The sequence below is a fragment of the Scleropages formosus genome, chromosome 13, assembly GCF_900964775.1.
Source record: "Scleropages formosus chromosome 13, fSclFor1.1, whole genome shotgun sequence".
In the NCBI taxonomy this organism is placed as follows: domain Eukaryota; kingdom Metazoa; phylum Chordata; class Actinopteri; order Osteoglossiformes; family Osteoglossidae; genus Scleropages; species Scleropages formosus.
The window spans coordinates 28,659,318-28,681,070 of NC_041818.1; the positions used below are offsets into that span (position 1 = coordinate 28,659,318).

Below are 21,753 nucleotides of genomic sequence, written 5' to 3' on the forward strand. Positions count from 1 at the left end.
AGTTCTAGGTGTTAGTCCCGCCTCCCAGAAATGTCACTATAGGACATGGGTAGGAAGAAGACGGATTTCATTGGCTGTTCTTTTCCCAGTCGCCTGTCCAATCGTCTTACAACGCCGGCATCTTCCGGGGGGTGACGCTCCTGGAGTGTCCGGATGAAGCGCTTCTTCTGTTCCCGATTTATCCAATACGTCCGTGACAAAGTTCACGCTTAGGAATCATCACTTACTGTTAGACCCGTATGTATTATGTGAACGCCTTTCCAGGGAGGAGATGTGTTTGTGTTGAGTTTAACTCATTTGGGAGCAGCGAAGTGAGCCGACGTGTGTGTTCTCTAAATTCTGTCCTTCCTTCACTTCCCTTCGGATCATGCGAAGATAATCAGTTATTCCTCCAAGTGGCTACATTTCACTTAATAGCGTCCTTAATGGCCAAGTAGTACTACAGTCCCACACGGTACAACAGTGCAGAGATCCTTACTTCTGCCCCCTTCTTCCTTCGTAGCTTGCAGTACCATCATACAGAGGAGAGCTGAAGAAACACTTGAATGAGTAAGTCCATTTTCCCCTTTGCCAAGGAGTTGTTTTGCAGTATATTGCCTTCTTATCCCAAGCTTTCCATTTATTTTTAACAACTCAAAGCACAATTCGGTTTCAAACATATAAAACATTGAGTTTTGTATTACCAGAAACCTCCCCACAAAGGGGAAAAAACAACTGATGAACAAGCAGCCATAGAAACAATTTAAAAAAAAAAGTATGCATTTCATATGCTCCTTTACAGCTTCAGATATTTCTTTAAAAAAAAAAAAAATCTCCACATCTTATGGACTAACCAACATCAAGAAAAACAAGAAAAATTAAAGTCATGTTCATGTCTTTGTTTGGCCAAGTCCGCATAACAGATCTTCACTGTCAACCAGGGCTTGAACTGAAGTGTTTCCCTATAGCCACACTGTCAGAACAGTTGGCCTCTATCAACCATAAAGGAAAAATCTCAAAGGCAGGGTCGAATAATACTAGTTGAAGGAGCAAAAGTGCACGCTGGAGGCCTGCAGCTGCCCACAGAAGAACGGAGGTGGACGTCACAGAGAAAGCTTGCAGTGACACAGCTCCTTGTACATGAGTCTCCTCAGCCTGGGCATGTCCTGCTGGCCGAAGCTGAAGGGCTGCCCCAGCGCCAGGCACTTGCAGTACTGAAACGCACAAGGACAGGGGCCACGGGTCAGAAGCCTCTCGCAAATCTGCTCTCAGTCCTCAGACACTGGAGCTACTCCTCAATGTAGTAGTAAAAGTGCAAGGTTTACAAATGGGTACTTTGGCCACTTCATCATCAAAAAGGGTACGGGTGACAACATTTCTTATATATGAAATACTGTGAGCTTTGGTCCTTATTTACAGCCAATAATTCTTAAATCTTAACACATAATGCAAATATATGTTATAAATATATTACACTTTGCTCTTTGCTGCATTTGTAACTTTCGTTAAGCACTGAGTCCATCCTTCAGAATGCTCCATCACCATAAACTGTACTGCAAAACTAAGAAAGAGGATTAAAAGCAGAATAATTACAGGGACACATACCTGTAGGACAAAGGCCCCACAGTCGCTGTCATTGTTTTGTCTGGCTATATTCTGAAAATGGCATGTAGAAATTGGAACAGGGTGTTCATACAAACAGCAAAGGGAACAGCAACATATGTGGTATACAGTTTTCCCCACACACCTTTACAAACTTCTCTCACACAGACACACAGTCAACATCTCGCTGCTGTGATAGGAATGTTTGTTTATAACAGACCAGGGTTTACAATTCCTACTTCTAAAAGAATCCTACATGAACACTACACTGAAACTCAATGTTATCCTAGCAGGATTTAGCATTATAAGTCAACTTTGGGCTAAACGCCAGTGTTCACTGGAAGGTTTTTTGGTTCGGGCTCTAATGTGGCGGAACGATCTCCCCCAATCTCATAAGTATACAATAAACATGTTTATGTTACGTTATTTACCAGAAGTCTTTCTCCAAAGCGACTTCCAATGAATTCTATGTAGCGTTATCAGCCCACACACCTTATTCACTACAGTGACTTACACTGCTAGATACACTACTTACACCGGGTCACTCATCCATACATCAGTGGAACACACACACACACACACACACACACACACTGTGGGGGAACCTGAACAGCATGTCTTTGGACTGTGGGAGGAAACCAGAGAACCCAGATAAAACCCACAGACACAGGGAGAACATGCAAACTTCACCCAGACTGAGCGAGGATCGAACCCACATTCTCTCGCATCACCCAGGCACTGCAAGGCAGCAGCGCTACTCGCTGTGCCACCAGTTTCATAATTAACAATTATGATGATGTACACCGGTTTATACGGTGGAATTTGACAAATGGACTGCATTCAGGATTCATGTACCTGCATCCAAATCCCATCCACCTGTTGATATAATGCACTCTTTGTATTGTTCTCTAAGATGTACATTGTTTTGTAAGTTGAAAAGCATCTGCTAAATAAATAAAACCTCAAGCTTCATATTTTAAACAGAAAATGGAAATGAGCTGAGGTGTGTGTTCCACTGATGTATGGATGAGTGACCCATTGTAAGTAGTGTATCTAGCAGTGTAAGCCACCACGGTGAATAAAGTGTGGGGGCTGATAACACTACATGGAGTTCATTGGAAGTTGTTTTGGAGAAAAGGCATCTGCTAAATAAATAAATGTAGGTGGAAACACAAAGACCTGAAACTATGTGACACACAACATGTTTGGAAGCTGCTGCTATGAGACTTGGCATCTTTCTGTTCACACATCCATATGAAAGGTACCTCTCGCACTCTGCTGCACCCGTTTCCCATTCAGCCATTGAGATGCAGATCAGAAGTGCTTACCATTTTGAAAAAGCCTTTCCACCCATTGAGGAACTCCCTCTGCTCTTTCTTGATTGCTTCTGCCTGCAGATACTTAGCAATATGCTAAATAAAACAGAACAAAGAACCTTGAGTCAGTCACGATCTCTCCAAAAAGGGGCGAAGTGTGACGCAGCTCAGGACTCTGTGGCCTCACCTTGGGGCAGCGGCGATTGAGCGTGCGCTGTGAGTCGTAATAGGTGATGGTCCGCTGGGGGACATCCACACAAACCAGGGACCAGTGCACTTCCAGGTGGATGGGGATGAAAAGTAGGTTCTTCTGGAAAATGTCCACCTACAGTTTACAGAAACCATGAGGAGTACGACACTGGGAACCGCCCTCAGCAGAATGAAGTCAAAGTTCTTTTCAGATATTCATAAATAATAAACGTGGTACGTTTTTTGTCCACCGCTTCACTCCATCGTAGCCGTTTGTCCTCAACTTGTCATAAAAGAAGCTGTTGAAAAAATGAACCTAAAAAGAAGTGGGGGGAGGACAGTTCAGCAACACTGTTAAAGTGGCAACTCTGGCAGATTGTTTCCATATGTTACGTTTAAATCCAAAACAGTGATTTAGGTGTACGAACTTTACATTTCAGCTTGTGGCTAAGAAATGCAAAAGTAATTATTTAAGTCATCATTCATGTTATGGACAAAAATTAAAGCATCTGATCTTTCAACCTTTTCACACCCCTCAGCAAACACCAGTTTAGTTCAGCACCACTCGCTTCTCAGGTAACGCCATCACTTTAATGTTGTTTTCATCAAGGGCTCAGAAGGACCGAGCAGTGGATCCCCACAGGCCCTCTGAGGGTGCGTATCAGCCAAAGTATCAGCTAATGTCAGGATATTCATGACGCTTTCACATCCAGTGGTCACAGGCCTCTTATATTAAAGAAGTCTTCCCTCTTAAGGGGAAATTGAGACAAAGACCTGTAGAAGAACAAGCACTCACATCTGACAGGGATCACTGACCGCATGTGCTTTTGTGTGTGAGTGAGTGAGTGAGAGAGAGAGAGAGAGATTTAAAAAAAGGTCTGGACACACAAGATAAATGGGGTACAAGCCAATCAATTGCATTTAGTCCCTGTACTCTGCCATTTCCAAACGGAATTCATTTTATCCAGAGTACAGTCATAAGCTGTAAGAATCACACACTGATCACCACAAAGGTTCCCCCAAAGTGTGTGAGTGAGAGAGAGAGTTCCACTGATGTATGGATGAGTGACCCATTGTAAGTAGTGTATCTAGCAGTGTAAATTACCATGGTGAATAAGGTATGTGGGCTGGTAACACTACATAGAGTTCATTGGAAGTCGCTTTGGAGAAAAGCATGTGCTAAACAAAGTAACGTAATGTAAACATGTTTATCGTACACTTATGAGACCAGAGGGAGGTCATTCCACCACATAAGAGGCCGAACCAAAAACCTTCCCATGAACACTGGCAAAAAAATTACATCACTTTGGAGGACAGAAATAAACAGTATTAGAAGCAGACTTTGGAAGACTGTGGAGGACAGTGGGAGGTCAGCGTTAGGAAACCAGAGCAGAGCTCCCATACTGTGATGAGCAAGAACTGTCTTCTGGAAAAACAGATGCGTGCATGTCCTTAAGAGGATGACCTGCAGCATCTCTCACCTTGTCTGGCACACAGTCCATCACCAGCTCCCCATACATGTTCATCACCTGAAAGAGGGAGTGCAGGACAAGAGAGCATTTCAAACAGTGGCCTGACCCTACAGTAAGCACAACTGACCCACATTTCCCAAACCTTTTTTGACATGACAGACATCAGGGAATTTCTTTACTCCCTTGCTCACCAACTCTAGTTAATAGTCTTGCTGTAAAGTGTGCCGTTTTCCAAAGTTCTGTGTTTCTGCAGCATATGATAATAAGAATGATTGAGAGGTACAGAGAACAGGGGACATGAGCACCTGGTCATTGAGCCAGTTCTGCCCGTACAGCGTGCTCAGGTCATCCATGGTGAGAACGTGCCGTTTGTAATTGACCCGGAAACCGCGCACCATGGCTGTTCCCGGCAGTCGCTGGTAGGACTGAATGAGGTGCTGCACCACAGCCTTCCTGCAGCAGCACACAACACACAGGCAGAGTAAAACATAATGGTCTGTAGGGGGGTGCTATGCTTGAGTCTGCGATGTGCTTCACCCAAAGGGTTACAGCTACATCAGCTGCTGCTCCTCCCCCACACACAGAAAAACAGGACCGCAACTGGACTCGTAACAGTGCACGTGGAGTAACACAGAACTCGGAGAGCAGACGGCTGTGTGTCAAACCTGTGTGGCTGAGAGAAGCTCTCATTAAACACATCCTGCAGCTTCTCCAGCACCTCGTCCACGTGGATGGGGATCAAGCTGCCATACTGCTGTAATGCATCATCCAGGATCCCTGGAATGTGAGAGACCACGGGACTGAAAAGGCCCAACTCCAAGTGAGGTGCCCCCCCCCCAGGCTAAACAAGGCTGGGGAGAAGTGCTTTCTTCAGCACTCATCGGCTTATGTGTTTACATAGCAAGAAGGAACAAGAAAGAGGCTGGAGCAGAATTACTTGACACTTTGCACGTAATGCGAAGAAACTAAGGCACCAAGAATCAGGACCAGACAAACCTAGAGAGAGTTAAACATAATTGAAATAAAAACTAAAAATTAAGGAAACAAGAGGAAGTTTTGTTACAGATTTCAGCCAGGCTTCCTCTGGCAGGATCCAGACCTTGCACACTGGCGACGTGCTCGTTGGTCAAGGCGTTCTGCAAGCTCTGAGGTGTTTGCTTGTCACGAGGGGAAGCAGGTGCGTTGGCCGAGGCATCCGGGGGCGAACTGTTTTGCTCTCTGTCTCCTGCATCATCTGCCTTGCATGGCTCTTGAGAGAAACCGTTTACCCCACAGGGCTGCGAGTCTGTACAAAGACAAGGAAAAACTGCCATTAACAACATGGTGGTCTCTGCTCTTTAGCTCTAAATGAGAAAAGAAGTAGAGGGGAGAAAAAAAAAAAAAAAAAAAAAAAAAGTTTCTGAATCCCACAAATCTCAACAAAAGTCAGAATGACTGTCAGTATCATAACAACAACCAGTGAGCATCAAGTCAGCTTCACAAAGATGCAGTTTCAACTCCTGGCTTCCTCATATTTTATCTATCTTTCAGAACACAAGATGGGTCCAAGATGAAAAGGAGCTTCTCTGACATGGTTGTCCTAAACTTCCACATTTACAAGTAGTCTTTGAGAGTGGGGTTGGGGTGGAGAACCCCCGAATTAGAGTCACAATGGGTGAAACTACACCTCTCTGCTTGCTCTGCTGTAGCGGCTCTGTCAGGGTTGCAGAGGCAGTGAAAGGCAGGAGAGCAGAAGAACAAATGCATTCGCGCACAACACGGGAGTTTTACACAACTGCAATGTTCTCATCATTCCCATAATCCACAGCTGCACAGATGTCAGGAACATTAGAACAAAACATCTGAGCAACAGAGAGGATCTGTGAACTCACACCTCTGAATTTGCCAGCCTCAGTGCCCGATCTAAAAGCACCTGGATAGGAAAAAAAAGTCTCAAAACAGGAGACAAATTTCTCTCTAGCACAGTCGAACGTGACTTAGTTTACCACTCACTGCAGTACAATCACTGCCTGCCTGCTCCCCAAAATTCCTCCTCATGCACATTCCCTCACCTGTCCCGGGCTCCGTCCGTGAGACGAGAGCAGCTCCGTTCAGTGATGCGCTCCCCAGCCGCGGGCAGATGAGCAGCTGGCTACGAGTGGGCCGACCCCCATGCAGATGGTGCTGACGCCACCTCCTGGCCCGCCTATAGCTGTGCATGCGCCAGGCCTTCCAGTGCTGGGACAGGCGGGACCTCAGACTGGTGTGAGAGCGGGGCCTCTGCCAGCGCTGGAGCCTGCGGAGCCTCAGGCCGTGGAGTCGCGATGGGGCCGAGCTGTTGTACAAGTCCCCCGCTCCACACTCAGCCTGCTGCTGCTGCACAGGCTCTGACCTATTGGGCCAATCTGTCTCTTCTCTGTCCTCTACCCAGGTGCCGTCCTCATAATCTGCCTCGTCCACCACCTCTTCGTCCTCCTCATCTCCTCCACCCCCCTCCCCATCATCCGCATTGTCCGGCTCTATGTATTCTGACTCCCAAACTCTCTCTTGTTGGCCCAGTTTGAGTTGCATGGGACTGGAGGCACGGTGGGCTAAGTCCTGGTCCATGAGATGATCCCCCACGATGCCCTCTTCGTCGGACCCATCTTGCTCCCCTGTCAGGGCCAGCTTGCTCTGCCAGTGATTCTGCCCCAGGCTGCCACCACTGTCCCTCATCGTCCACGGGCACCCTGCTACCTGCGCCAGCTTGCTGACCACCTGGCCAGAAAGAAGAGAGACAGACAGACAAGGTGGACATCCAGGGACAGCTGTCCCTCTCAGAGGGGGAACATTTGTATTAGACTGATGTCTGCATTACAGCAGAAGTACATCGCGTTGAACACAAAAAACCAATTTAATCAAGAACACAGTGAACATGTTTACATTTATTCCTCGCAGACAGTTCTCCCCAAAAATACATACACTGGATATTACACCGACCCCTCCCTCCAACATTACATGCACTGCATAGAATTCCCTATAATCATCCACACATCCAGAGAGAACAATGTAACAGACACACACATGCTACTGACAAGTGAGTCACCAACCCACCTAAGTTTACATTTATTTATTCATTTAAGAGAGGCTTTTCTCCAAAAGAGACTTCCAATGAACTCTATGTAGTGTTATCATCCCACACACCTTATTCACCACAGTGACTTAACACTGCTAGATACACTGGGTCACTCATCCGTACATCAGTGGAACGCACACGAACACACACACACACACACACACACACACACACACACACACGGGGGAACCTGAACAGCATGTCTTTGGACTGTGGGAGGAAACCAGAGCACCTGGAGGAAACCCACACAGACACAGGGAGAACATGCAAACTCCACCCAGACCGAGCAGGGATCAAACCGACGTCCTCTCACACCACCCAGCCAGTGTGAAGCAGCGCTGCTTGCTGTGCCAACATGCCGCCTGCCTGAAGGAACGCACGCCAGGTGAACATGGAAACTCCACACAGAGCAAACAGGCAGCGAACCCACGGCCAACCATGCAACCCAAGCGCTCTAAGAGATCAGCGTTACACGCTGTGCCACCCTGCACCACATTTCATACCATGTTGTTATTATGCCACCACAAGCTCTGTGCCTACTTGCTGGCTGAAATATGTGTTTCAATGCATATTTCAAAGAGTCATTTACAGTACGGAGTAGCAGGGAACAGCAGCAGTGGGGATCTTGAACAAACTGTACATATAGAGGCTGTTCAGGGAAGAAACACAAAACACAGGGAAAGTGGAACAAACCATCTGAATAGTGTAAATACGCAGCTCATTGCTCTGGACTGAAAGCGAAAAGAAACCTCTGATTCTTTGGGCAGCAGGCGAGGAAATAACATGTTTTCAGGTAGAATCCTCCTGGCTGGAAAGTGGAGCCGAGGGGGGGCACACGACGAGGGAGAGAGAAGACCCGGTGCGAGCGAGGAGTTAACGTGCAAAGTGCGTTACTCACGAGGAGAGTTAGCGACCACGAACGAGCGAGCGAGCGAAAACAAACAAACACACACACACACACACACACACACACACACACACACACACACACACACACACACACACACACACACACACACACACACACACACACACACACGGCTCCGAGTGACCCGCACTAGTGACTAGCCTCACCGCCGAAACACCGCCTTCTTCGTCTCCCGCGAACTCTCTTCTCTCCACTGCTTCACTCGCAATGCTCTGTATTCACCTAAATCATGAAACCACAAATAAAGAGTGCTTTCCAATCCTGCTCCATTCAATGAACCGCTGCGCACTTTTACGACGTACGGAGACACTTCCGTCGCGATTCGTGACGTCACGACACCCGCATAAGTCCCACCCTCTCAAGAGTTTCGGTTGAAATGCTTTTTTGTTTTAAAAAAAAAAACTTTCATTTGTGAACAGACATCAGAAACTAAGACGTATTGAGCAGAATTACAAAAATAACAGGGCAGAGTAATAGCAGCAGCCAACAAGGGGACGTACACAAAGAAAAATTATCAGAAACAGATATATATTATATTATTATAATCATGACCCGAACGCGTAGGGAACCGCGCTAGGGGTAATTCCAAAAGGACTGGGGTCTGTTAAGGTTCCAATCAATAGAACGGGCAGCTGCGTCTTCCGCAACCAAGGACAATAACACTTCCAAGGACGAGTGTAACAGAGCAAAGGAGCAATTCCAACTTCCACACAGCTCCTCCCCCAGCTCTAGCTCCAGCTCCCGCGCTCGCGCTCGATCCCACACATGCGCACTCGTACACCTCTGACGTCACAGGCATCTCTCGACCCCGCCCTCAGGTAAATAAAAGTGAACGCTGGACCTAATAGGGAATAAAAAACTTAACAGGGCAAAACACGTGAACGCAACAACAAAGCCATTTAACAATCAAATAACAAACAATACCGCAAGATATTACACTATTTTGCCGCTATTCTCAACTCCCAGAAAGATACTTAAGTTACAGTTATTTACCTTAATTTTAAGGGAGGCATTTGGTAAGTCCCACTGGTGGGATTCGAACCTATACTATATAGGGCAGGAGCTGTAACTCTTTCGCTGCCCGCTGTCGCCAGATAGAACAATAAAGGGATGTTTATTGAGATGTGCGTTGAAATGAATGAATGAATGAATGAATGAATGTAAATGTTTACAGTTGTTCATCCAAAAAGCACCTTAATAATTCGCAACGTTCTTTAAGCTTTCTTATCAGAAGAGTTTTTCTTTGTTTCTTTCTATATTTTATTTATTAATTAATTAATGGCATCATATACATGGAGGTGCGCTGGCGCAGCGGGTTTGACCGGGTCCTGCTCTCCGGTGGGTCTGGGGTTCGAGTCTTGTTGGTGGTGCCTTGCGATGGACTGGTGTCCCGTCCTGGGTGTGTCCTCTCCCCTTCCAGCCTTACGCCCTATGTTGCCGGGTTAGGCTCCGGCTCCCCGCGACCCCACTTGGGACAAGCGGTTCAAACGGTGTGTGTGTAATTGTGTCATATGTTCATATTGTACACGTGTAATCAATTAATATGTTCATTAATATTATTATAATATATTAATTAGTAATTAGTTAATGTTATTGGTTAATATGTTCATATTGTACATGTGTAAATAATTGCTGCCCTGTTTTCATTCAACAAACAATATTTTGTTTGTTGAATGAAAACAGGGCAGCAATTATGTCCATACACCTCACATGTCACATAATATTCACATTTACATTTATTTATTTATTTATTTATAGACACTTTTCTACAGTTCGACTTCCAATGAACTCTATGTAGTTTTATCAGCCCTCACACCTTATTCACCAGGGTGACTTACACTGCTAGGTACACTACTTACAATGGGTCACTCATACATACGTACATCCATGGAACACACACACTATACCAGTGGGTAACTTTTTACTTTACTACTGATCTTAATGCTTCGAGATGAGAAAGGAGTCCTCGATGGTTCATTTTTTACTCGACCACATCTCTGTGGCTTCAGCATTTGTCCAAGAACGAAGATGCCTTCATCTGAGGCTTTTTACTTCATTTATAGCAGTGCAGTAGAGTGCAGTCGGAGGTGGCGCACAGTAGTAAAACTGTGGTAAACTTCCGAAATGACGAGCGAAGAATTGTTACCTGTCGAGCTGGACTGTATCATTAATGTATCGTTAATGTATCAATACTGTAGCACTACTGTATTGTCAATATTCTGATCAAGTTTTATCAGCTACTCGTGTGATGAACATATGGTGAAAAGAAAATGAATGATCGTGGATCAAAAAATTTTTTAAAAATAAATAAATGAAAAGGTATCCCATGATTGTTTATTAGGGAAAAGTGAATCGTTATTGTGTTCCTTGGTAGTACGGCAGATTCCCCTCCACTTTGCAGCAGGAAGTGAAAACACTGCAAGGCCTGTTGTGGTATCGAGCCACTGCAGTACTGTGGTACTCTAGTGCTGTGGTATTCAAATGCGGCAGGAATGCGGTCCAGCAGGCTGGGCTGGGAGAAGCCTAGGCGCCAGAGGCACGTTCGACAAACAGCACGTTGTTGTCGAACACGTTCGGCTCCCGGCGGGTTTCGGTCCGCAGCGAGAACTGGAGCATCTGTTATCGTACTGCTACTGCTACTGCTACTGGTACTGGTACTGGTACTGTGCACCTGTACAGCCCATCCGCCCCTTTCCGTCAGCTCCATTTCACTGGACCCATTGACCTTCGCTTCGGCAGGCTCATTTTTACCATAGTTACCATAGTACAAGGAGAGCGGATTTGAGGCAGGTGCCAGTGTGAACTCAGCAGGTAGCTGCACACACAACACACGTGTGGGGGTAGTGACACACCTGGGTGGCCTTTTGAGCCACTTCTAGTGTCGCTGTGCAGAGACACATGTTTCACTATGTGGACCGTCCCTTATTCCTCGACCGACCGACTGACACACACACACACACACACACACTTTGGTCACACCTGAGCCTGGCACTCAGAGTCCAGGTGAGAGGCGGGGAGGAGGAGGAAGAGGGGGAGGAGGGGGAGGAGGGGGGAGGGGGAGGAGCGGAGATCCACGCTTCTTTTCTGCCTCCGAACTGAAGAAAATGCTTTGAGCGAACTTGTCCTCAGGAGGAACGAGACGCTAAAACAATGTGATCAGGGGCTGGAAAAGAGCTCCAGAGGAAGGTCGGAACCGAGGAAAAACCGGCGGGACAGAAAGGCGGAGAAGGTGCTCTGATCGGCCGCAGCACGGAGCGCAGGCGACCCCTCCAGGTGACTCTTCCTTGGCCCTTTGCGCGTTCGCGAGCGCGTTCCCGCGTCTCCCAAGTGCGGCCTTTGAGCGCATTCGCCGAGGTGAGTTTTCCACACCGTAGAACCGCACTCACACACACACACACACACACACACACACACACACACACACACACACACACACACACAAACGGAATTCGTATGGCTTTATTGTCCGTTTCATGCCCATATATGCCCCTCCAAACTGAACCTTGTGCTGTTTCACTCAATAACAAGCGCCCTGTTTAGGAAGGGTGTGTCAACAGCAGTGTCACCTCAACCTGTTCTTTACCGCACCTTCCACACAGAAGGATGAAAATATACCTGTGCTGTGACATTTCACAGCGTTCTCTTTTTATTGCTTGTACATTCGCTTGCGCTGTGCGGGGAAGACAGGAGAGGAGGGGAGGGGACAGGAGTGTGTTTCTCCTGCGATTCTGCTGAGTGTCGACACACTCGGGCACCGGACACTCATCACACAGGTTAAGCCGGTCGCTGTCATTACTCCGAGATCACGTCGTACGTGAGACGCGTTGCAGGGACAGCGAGGCCCAGAAGCTGCTGGGAAAGGGCCGATTCCCTGTCTCTCGTGGCGAAAGATTCCTCGGGGCTCTGTTTGCGTCTCGGAGGCCGGCAGCGGACAGAGGTGACGCGTGTGGAAGCTGTGTCACTTGTGACCGAGCACTGATTCGCACTTTTTCGGTCCGTTCGAGTCATCTGGGACTCGGAGGCACGTAGCACAACGAGGCACCGACTCACACGCATGGAGGGTGATGACAATGAGCTGATGACTCACAAGCGATGAGCAGTGCGCCGTAAACAATAATCCGGGGAACTTTAATAGAAGAAAGCATGAATAAGTGACGACCGACGTCCCGAGGACCAGGGGACGAGGCGCAGCACGGCCTCTCTACCCACACTTGTCACCGAGCCTCGAGTCTTGATTCCTTCAGCTGCTTTTGCTTTCCGTATTCAGCGTGACGCCTGTGGTGACGTCCGCGTACCGTGGTTCGCTGCGAGGAAGAAATTATTTGCTGATTTATTTTAATTTGCACAACACGGAAGACACACCTTGAACAGATGGGTTTTGTGTGGTGACTCACAGGAGCTGTTCCATGGAGGTTATTGGAGCTAAAATTCCTTCGTTGTGCTTTGTACCGAGTAAGCGGGCTTGTCCAGGGTTAGGGTTAGGGTTAGGTTTAGGCTTAGGCTTAGGCTTGTCCAGGGCTGCTGTGTTCTTTCTAGAACGTGCTTCACCGTCCTTCATATTTTGCAGGTAATGGTTTGTACTGCACCTCTTTCTCAGCCGGTAGCGTAATGGACGGAGCTGCTGCTTTTCCACCCAAAGCTGCAGGTTTGCATCCCATTTCCAGCTGTAGTACCCTAGAGCAAGGTACCTACCCTAAATTACTCCAGTAAAATGACCCAGCTGCATAAATGGGAAAATAATTTCAAAAGTAGCTTAACGTTGTAAATCCCTTTGGAGAAAAGTGTCTGCTAAACGTGGTATCCAATGTATTGTTACAGTCACACTCTGTGGCTCACGTTTGTGTGTAAATGTGTGTGTATGTGTGTGCATGTGCGTGTGCGTGTGCGTGTGCGCGAGACGTTACGGCTGCTGTCGCAGTGTACGTTCTCAGGTCCCCACTCTGCCCTGCAGGTCTTGGCTTGGGTGGAGTCTTACCTTCTGTTTTGAGAAGATACTTGCATGGCTTGGCTGGTCCCGGAGCCCTGTGCCCCTGTGCCCCTGTGTCCCTGGCCCAGTGCATTCGTCGGCTGCCTGTGTGTAGATGCTGTGTTCCTTTTGTGCGTGTCACTGCGCGAACGGGCAGAACCGAGGCGCGTTGTCCGTCTCCTCCCGGTCCTGCCGACCACCAGCGATGCTTTCGTGGCTACGGCCACATGGAGCGAAAGTCGGTTTGCACGTTGCGCTACAGACCTTGAGACGCAAACTCGAGTAGAGCGACAAAAAGGCAGCCGTGAAAACGTGAGCGCGCCTGCAAACGCGCCGGGAAGTTCGAAGCACGCTGTGGCGCGGCAAAATTCGGGGTCCTCGAGCAGTCAGAGTGCTGTGTGCGGGTAGAGTGTCCCGCTGTGGCCGAGTGCCGAGTGCCGAGTGCGGTTTGAGTTCAGAATTCATGAGAGTCTCCCCTTCATCCACACTTGGCCAAAAGCTCTTGTCCCTCCTCGTCGGTGCTGGCAGAGCGGCGCAGGGCCACATCCTGCTGATGGACCAGGACACACAGTGGTTGTACCAGCTCCTGGTCGAGGTCCAGCTCGAGCGGTTCTACCTGCGGCTCCGCGACACGCTCAACGTCACCCGCATCGAGCACTTTGCCTACGTGAAGGATGCCGACCTGGAGCAGATCGGCATCGGCAGGCCAGGTGAGCCCAGGAGGACCAGGGTTTGCGTGATGTGCGAATGGGGGGTCCGGAGTCGCCGGCTGCCGCAGAGCTCCAGCTTGTTTCCCGCTTACACGCATCGTTCCAATGTTTCTGCTTGACGTTCTTGTTTGCGCTTCTGTGCAGGACAGAGGAGGTTATGGGATGCCGTGAAGCGCTACAAAACGGTCCTCCGACCGCGGTCATGGATGAACAAGGTACCGCGGTATTCCTTCCATCACAAAATGAGACCGTCCGAATCCAGCAGGGTTTTCCTCCGCATCCTGCCCCGCGAAACGTCTAAAATGTGTCCCTTGGGAAGCTTCCGCAGTCACGGTTTACTCAGTTCCTTTTACCATGTTCAAGCAACATTTGTCCAGGATTTACTTTACTTTCCATCTAAACGTTCCCTGGTGTTTCAGCAGGAAGGATCCGTTTATACTCGACCTGGACATAGTTGGAGGGTTTTCTGTAGCTGTAATTTTATTAGCTAGTTGTAGTCCAAACATTGAGACATTGTGGTGTTACAGGGGTCTTTGCCCTTTTGTTTGTTATAAAGAGGAGGCCAAGAGGCAGTTTTTTTGATAGTTTATGTTCACAGAGGTGGGTGGAAACAAGTGACTCACTTACTAGTACACATTTAAAAAGATAATCTGGAAAAATTGCACTTTTCAGAGTAGTTTTTGACATCACTGCTTTTACTCAATTACATTGTAAAGAAAATGTACTCCGTTAGGGTTAGGTTAGGGGTGAGTTAGGTTTTTTTTTTTTTTTATACACTTTATTTAATAAAGTTATCAATAAAATACACAACCAAAAACAAACATCAGAAAATCCACAGTCAAATGAACCCAAAACCATTTTCCTAGTTGGTCAACAAAATTACTAAACAGCCATTACATAAAATACATTATCAAGACAGTGACAGAGTCTTTCCCATAACAATCCCCCTTCCTGGCTTCAAAAAATATAACTGACCCATGTCTTCCCTACACCAACATACCCACGAAAGGACTGTCCCCCAATAGCAGCTCAACCCAAGTCATCAGGGGTGAGTTAGGGTTAGGTTAGGGTTAGTGTCAGGTTAGGGTTGGGTTAGGGTTATGGTAGGATAGGGTTGGGTTAGGGTTAGGGTTAGAGTTGGGTGTCACAGATTTCCTCTAGATCTAGCTGCTCAATTTTGGGTGAAAATCATGGCCTCCAATTCAGTGTGTGTTTGTGGAACAAAACTAATACCAGAGTACTGTATTTGACTTCTACCCTGGATATACCTCACTGCAGGTCATGCCTGGCCGTGGTCCAGACGGGGGTAACCAATGGGCGGGGCCGGGAGCAGAGACTGGGCGGTCCCTCACCTGTCTGATCCAGGACAGTGAGCTGATGCTTGGGGAGAAGCTTGGCTCCGGGTCCTTTGGGGTGGTCAGGAAGGGCGAGTGGCAGATGCCCGCAGGACGGCTGGTGGGTGCTGGACTTTGGAGAATGTGTCTCCTTTGAGGGCCTTATGTTGCCTTCCTGGTTCCCTCCTAATGTCTCTGTCTCCGTGTGCCTCCCTCCATGTCCCTCCCCAGGTACCAGTGGCAGTAAAGTCCCTCAGGAGCAACCTGTCTCAGCAAACAGACAGCCTGACGGACTTCCTCCAGGAGGTGACCACCATGCAGTCACTGGACCATCCCAACATCATCCGCCTCTATGGGGTTGTCCTCACTCACCCCCTCAAAATGGTACGAGTCCCACGTCCCGTCCTAAATGTGCTGCCTGTCTCAGGTTACAAAGCTGCAGTCTGCACCACAGCTACTTTATTTCATGCTCCAGCGAACAAGAGCGGCCTGTGGAAAGCGTTTTGTTTAAGGGAGGAGCCAAGAGATGCTTGCCTTTTGAAGAAGTGTTTTGCAGCTCCTGTTTCCTTATGTAATTTGTACGGGTGACTCCCGACGCTTTCCACCTCGTCTTCTTCGTACAGTAGTTCGCTGTAAGGAGGGAACTCCGCTTTAGGACACATCGATCCGCTGCCATATTTCGGAATATATTTTATCGATCAAATTATCAGTAAGCGAAGATTTAAGCTGTGCTGCGAGGCTCGCTTTTCTCCTCTTGCAAATTAATAATTTGGGTCTTTCTTGGCTGTGATTGGCTCGTTAGCCCACTGCCTTCTCTGATTGACTTATTCCCATCCCTTGCTGCTGTGATTTGCTGATATCCTCCACCCCTCTCCTGTGATTGGCTCAGGTGACAGAGTTGGCGCCACTCGGTTCGCTTTATGACACCCTGCGCTTGCGGCAGGGCGAGTACCCGCTGTCCCGCCTGTGGCTCTTCAGCACTCAGATCGCCGCCGGCATGGAGTACCTGGAGAGCCGACGGTTCGTCCACCGCGACCTCGCGGCACGCAACGTGCTACTGGCCTCCCGCGAGCTCGTCAAGATTGGCGACTTTGGCCTGATGCGCGGCTTGGGCCAGGACAAGGACCATTATGTCATGACGGCCCATCGTCGCATCCCCTTCGCCTGGTGCGTGCGCGCGCGCACACATTTATTTTCTTTGTGTGTCTGTGTTATTCCTCTGCCATATGAATCCATGGCTCTATCATCTACACGCCCCCATCCCCCAGGTGTGCACCAGAGAGTCTTCGCAATGGTACCTTCTCTCACTCCTCAGATGTGTGGATGTTTGGGGTCACGCTGTGGGAGATGTTCACCTACTGTCAGGAGCCCTGGCTGGGAATGTCCGGCCGCCAGGTACCCCTACCGTGTGTGCGTGCGTGACTCTTCATCACTTGTTTTACACCCTGTCCTTTACTGTGGCTCACGGATGACTGGAAGTGCCAGTGCTGCTGCCGGTACATCCTCTGCCAAGCACCATGACCCATCTTTGCCGTCACACCGATCCGTCACCAAACATGTTTCCTCCACCTGGCAGATCCTGTGGCATGTGGAGCGGGAGGGCGAGCGTCTCGAGAGACCCCACGACTGTCCACAAGAGTTGTATGGCGTGATGCGCAAGTGCTGGGCGCTTACCCCTTCTGATCGGCCTTTCTTCTCCCAGCTCACCACTGTGGTGGCCGAGGTAACGTCACACCCCCAATCCCACCCATGACCGCTCCCTCATGCCCCTCCACCTCCTTTTTTCTGTATCGTTCAGCCAGGTGATGGAGGGCCCTCCTCCCATGTCTCACTGTGTATCTCCCTTTCCTTCCTTGCTTCCAGGCTCAGCCCATGGAGGTTCGTGCCCTGAGGGACTTCATGGAGCCTCGAAAGCTGACCTTGCAGACCAGTGACCTGGTGACGGTCATAGACCACAAGTAAGACGGCACTTTGCACAGACTTGTTGGTTGTGTCCTGAATGATAATGAGGTTCCTGGATGGTAAGATGTGGAGAACAGTTCCTCCAGCTTCTTGACACCACACATCACAGGTCCTTCCTGAGTAGCTGAACTACGTTAGAGATGGCCTTTAATTCTCTATATGAATTTTTGGCCTTTGGGCAGAAATGTCCCTAATGTGCTCGTTGGTACACACCATTTACTTACCTAGTTATACCTGAGGTTCCAAAATCCAAGTGTTCGGTCCCTACTATAGTTGGACAATGAATTTGATTGATGGGACTGGTCATGGTGTGTTCAGACCGGTCAGATTATGGTCAGATGTGTGAGCCTGGGTAGGACTGGCTGAATCTGGCTCTTCTACTTTGTGTGCATTTCCCTCACGGCCTTCCGTGTGTCCTCACACCCTTTCTCCCTCCCTCACTTCCATGGTGCCCCCCCCCCCCAGTCTGGAGCTGTCTGAGTGGAAAGGACAGAACCAGAGGACCCTGGCGGTGGGCTGGTTCCCCCCCAGCTTGGTCGCCCCGTGTGTCTCGAGTTCCTCCACCAACTTCATCTCCGCCCCTCTCAAAGGCAGCCTGCAGCATCGGGGACACGGGGACATGGTTCCGGAGCGCAGCTGGGGGACGCCAGACCGCCTAGACGAGTCAGTGACCACTCCACTCACTCTAGTGTGCTGTGAAGGATAGATTTGTGTGGAGGTAGTGCTGCAGCTCACATGGTGGTTAAAACACCACCCCGAAGGGCACTGTCTTGGCATTCCTGGGTGGGTGAAGGTCATGAAGTTTCACTCAACTGGACCTAGTAACTGTTTACTGTGGTTTCTCTCCTCTTCCCTCCAGCTCCCAAAACTGGAGGAATGTAGGGGTGTCCCGAGAGCAGGGCAGGGAGAAGGAGAGGTCTAATTTGCAAAAGATGGCAGGTGAGGCGAGGACGACAAGGCACCTGACTGAAGAGCAGGATGTCGGATTATGGAAGGAACCGCTGAGCATCGCCGTGCACAGTGATCGGTTCTGTCTCTTCCCCCAGGCTTGTCGCGAAGCTTGGAGTCCGTCCTTGGCTTCCAGGGGAAAGGTCAAGATGGGGGGGACAGACCCGAGGCACGTCGCGTCGGCATCATCTCCAATCCCCTGCTCCTGCCGTCCGAGGATCACCGGCGGTTCAGCGATGCCAACGTCACTCCACCCCCTCGCCCTCCTCCCCCCAACATCAAGAGCCTGAAGCCCCTGGTGCTGCTCCGCGACCACAAAGCGGCTGTAAATCAAGGGCCTGGCCTGTGGCTGGCGCAGCAACCACAGCAGCAACTGCCACAGACCACAGGGACCAGCAACTTGGCTAAGATTAATAATTTAGCCCGATCCACCCCCCAGCTGGACGAGTGCGGAGACAAGGAGAAGGAGAAGGAGAGGGAACGAGACAGAGCTCGGGACCGGGACAGATACCAGGCTCAGGTGCAGCCCAGCAGGGTAGCCATCGTGGCGCAGGTGGGGGCTCCACCGGGACACACAGCATCGTTACTGCAGAACCTCCATCATTTCCCATTACGGTCAAGCTCAGGGTTCTTTTGTGGAAAAAGAAAGTCCAAGGCAAAGCTTTCTTAACAATGAAGCGTATTTTCCAAATGAGGTTGCACTCAGTGGGATGAAATAATGGAAATTTCTGCTTATTTTAACATAAATGTCATGTGCTCTGCTTATTCTTTGCATGTGATCTGTGATTTGCGGTCTGTGTCATGATTTGTGATTGGCCACTTCCCGAGCAGCTCCCTGCAGCTGGCTGTGCTGTGATTGGTGCTCTGTATTAGGCCCTCTGTGATTGGCTCCCCTGCCTGGAGCTCCAAGGTATCCTATTGAATATAGCCCCTCTGATTGGCCCTCAGGTACAGGAGGCGGTGCACGGAGTGACCAGTGAGGAGGTGGTCAACGCCCTCAAACAGAATGATTGGAACCCGACGAAGGCGGAGCAGCAGCTCAAGGTACAGGCTGCTCAACCCACCCTCCCCCCCAGTAACAAGCGGTTCCCCAGATTGAGTCCAATGGAGGAAAGTCACTCGGTTCATGTGGGCGGAGTCTAAGGCCTAAGCTCATGGTTCCGATGGTGCGGACGTGAATTTCCATGAACAACCCACACTCTGGGTTCCTTACTGCTCCTGTACACCACGTACCGCCGTGAAAATCGACTCGTCTGTTTCTCCTCCATCCCATCCCCTCCCCCCCGTTCGCAGGTGGAGCAGCTGTACTTCATGAGCATGTGCTCCCGGGACGACTGCCACCGCATCCTCTCCCGCTACCGCTGGGACCTGCAGCTGGCCAGTCGCTACTTGCTGAGGAGGGCAGCAGGAGGGGCCGCGGACAGGGAAGGACCTCCCCCCCCCAGGTGGTGACCGAGCCGACCGGACTGCAGCCCGGCAAAGAGACGCTTGCTCTCGCTGTCGATCTCACTCGTTGCTGGAACGCAGAGAAAACTGGAGAGCCGGTGGCCCCACATTGGTCCCGCCCTCGGTGCCATCGGTACTCGACCGCAGCAGGGCGGTCAGAGGTCAAAGGTCAGACCTATTGCGCAGTGTGACACGATTCTGCTGGACTCACCTTTGTATAATACCGTACATCTACGTCCAGCGTGACCTACGACCTACGAGCTCAGGAAGCACAACGTTTACAACCACCTCTCCCTAAACTATCTATTGAGCTTCTTTTTTGTGTTTTTTTTTTTTTTTTTTTTTTTTACGAATTTTACCCCTTTGTCGAGATGTTTGCAGGTGGGAACAGATTTAGGAAAGAAGGAGCGCAGCTGAGCTCCTCGTCCAGACATGTCCCTTCCTGCCGCCTTCGGCTCCCGTCTGCTTTGGCCAGAGAGCTGAAGAATGCCGTCGGCATGTCATGTGATCTTGCGCCAATAAAGGCCGACTTCTTGCGGAGGTGGAAAGTGCTGCTGCTGGAACAGAAAGACCCGCTGGTGAGGGGTTACACCCCAGCCGCTCCTTCGAGTGTAATGCACCGCGGTACTGGCCACCCGCAGGACCCGTGCCAGGTGGCGATAGCCTAGGGAGCACAGCTCCTGCCAGCCATCAAGCCTGGCATGGCAGTAGGAGCAGGAAGGAGCTGCGGTGCGTGGGGGCTGTGGGGCTCCGGGCCGCCCGCCGCAAAGGATCTGCCTTAGCGCGGTACCCCATCCCCCGTCCATGTCTGTATCTCCACAATAAATAAACAGCTTTTGAATGGAGTTTGAAGCTCCGCCGAGTTGTGTAATTATGAGGATATGTGACGGGTGGAGCGGTGAAAGTGTCAGTCACGGTAGATGCTGCCCTTGGACCCGGTTCAGAAGGAGGAGTGGGGCCCGGGTGGAATCGCTTGCTAGCCGCCATTCCACATTCCACCAGAGGGGGCGCTGTCTGACTGACTGACTGACTGACTGACACACACACACACACACACACACACCATCCCCAGCCCCTGCCTTTGTGTTGCAGAACTGGAAGGGAAACAATCAGGTTTTCCTCAAGTAGAAACAGATGTTTTTGGGTTTGTCAAAGCAGCACAGCAGGGTGTGCGTGTGTGTGTGTGCACGCGTGCCAGAGAGAAACCCTTGAGACTTACCGAAAACCAGCTTCATTCAAGTTATCGGTGCGAATAAAGCAAGCAAGGAAAGTGTGCCTGAAATGCAAGAGGCACTAGGCGGCAGAATCAGCGGTTCGAGCCATTAGGACTGAGTGCATTAACTGAAACTACCTACGTTTACACAGCAGGGTAATTTCTACTCTATGGGTCAGGGTAAGAACCTAGATCAAGGACACAAGAGCAGGACCAGGACCCCGAATGAAGTGGCTCTAAGCACTCTGTCCGCTGCTGCCCATAAACAGAAAAATGAGCACTTGTATAACTCACATGGTGTGAAATACAGCAGGAAAATCCTCAGTTAATCACCAGTCTCTTTCACTCACTGTCACTCTCAGCCCGAGAGGTGCTGGGCCTGTTGCTGCACCCACCCCGCTCCCCCCGGGGGTGGCAAGCCGACCGGCGGATACACCCGGCGAAACGGGAAGAACAGCCCGGTTGACCTCCGACTTCCTTGCGCAACTTTCACTGGCAAACGTCCTCTTCTGGCGCCGCACCACGGTAACAGGACCTGGCAACTGAACTCATGAGAATAAAGGGCTCCATGGGAGCAACAGGGACGAGAAAGTC

At 49.7% G+C, this 21,753-nt stretch overlaps 2 protein-coding genes across 5 annotated transcripts; one reads left to right on the forward strand and one right to left on the reverse strand.

Moving 5' to 3' along the window:
- Window positions 1-456: 456 nt before the first annotated feature.
- senp3b (SUMO specific peptidase 3b) lies at window positions 457-8,944 on the reverse strand. Its single transcript, XM_018733283.2, has 11 exons — window positions 8,727-8,944; window positions 6,610-7,294; window positions 5,658-5,843; window positions 5,224-5,335; window positions 4,864-5,011; window positions 4,568-4,615; window positions 3,325-3,402; window positions 3,085-3,222; window positions 2,910-2,993; window positions 1,585-1,635; window positions 457-1,193 (listed from the first exon to the last, which is right to left on the reverse strand). The coding sequence occupies exons 2-11, from the start codon at window positions 7,250-7,252 to the stop codon at window positions 1,083-1,085; spliced, it is 1,599 nt and encodes a 532-aa protein (XP_018588799.1). The 5' UTR covers window positions 7,253-7,294; window positions 8,727-8,944; the 3' UTR covers window positions 457-1,082.
- Window positions 8,945-11,652: 2,708 nt separating this feature from the next.
- Window positions 11,653-21,722, forward strand: tnk1 (tyrosine kinase, non-receptor, 1). 4 transcript variants are annotated; one of them, XM_029257359.1, is made up of 14 exons: window positions 11,653-11,934; window positions 14,075-14,256; window positions 14,401-14,471; window positions 15,535-15,711; window positions 15,822-15,974; window positions 16,480-16,757; window positions 16,859-16,985; window positions 17,167-17,313; window positions 17,454-17,548; window positions 18,018-18,215; window positions 18,412-18,491; window positions 18,599-19,053; window positions 19,449-19,544; window positions 19,794-21,307. In XM_029257359.1, exons 2-14 carry the CDS (start codon window positions 14,100-14,102, stop codon window positions 19,950-19,952), a joined length of 2,193 nt encoding a protein of 730 aa, XP_029113192.1. In that variant the 5' UTR covers window positions 11,653-11,934; window positions 14,075-14,099; the 3' UTR covers window positions 19,953-21,307. The 4 variants fall into 4 exon arrangements, 3 of the variants coding, with proteins under 3 accessions (XP_029113192.1, XP_029113193.1, XP_018588778.2); XM_029257360.1 differs by having other exon boundaries at window positions 11,653-11,853; XR_003798082.1 differs by lacking the exon at window positions 11,653-11,934 and adding an exon at window positions 21,522-21,722 and having other exon boundaries at window positions 13,420-14,256; window positions 19,794-20,524.
- The last annotated feature ends 31 nt before the right edge of the window (window positions 21,723-21,753 follow it).

Excerpts from the sequence above, each read along its gene's own strand:
- senp3b (XM_018733283.2), bottom strand. The coding sequence starts at position 7,252 with ATGAGGGACAGTGGTGGCAGCCTGGGGCAGAATCACTGGCAGAGCAAG. Across the intron at positions 4,616-4,863 it reads AGAACTGGCTCAATGACCAG|GTGATGAACATGTATGGGGA; the intron begins GTGCTCATGTCC and ends TCCCTCTTTCAG. Across the intron at positions 1,194-1,584 it reads GTGGGGCCTTTGTCCTACAG|TACTGCAAGTGCCTGGCGCT; the intron begins GTATGTGTCCCT and ends TGTGCGTTTCAG.
- tnk1 (XM_018733262.2), top strand. The coding sequence starts at position 14,010 with ATGAGAGTCTCCCCTTCATCCACACTTGGCCAAAAGCTCTTGTCCCTC. Across the intron at positions 16,758-16,858 it reads CGTCGCATCCCCTTCGCCTG|GTGTGCACCAGAGAGTCTTC; the intron begins GTGCGTGCGCGC and ends CCCATCCCCCAG. Across the intron at positions 17,549-18,017 it reads GTGACGGTCATAGACCACAA|TCTGGAGCTGTCTGAGTGGA; the intron begins GTAAGACGGCAC and ends CCCCCCCCCCAG.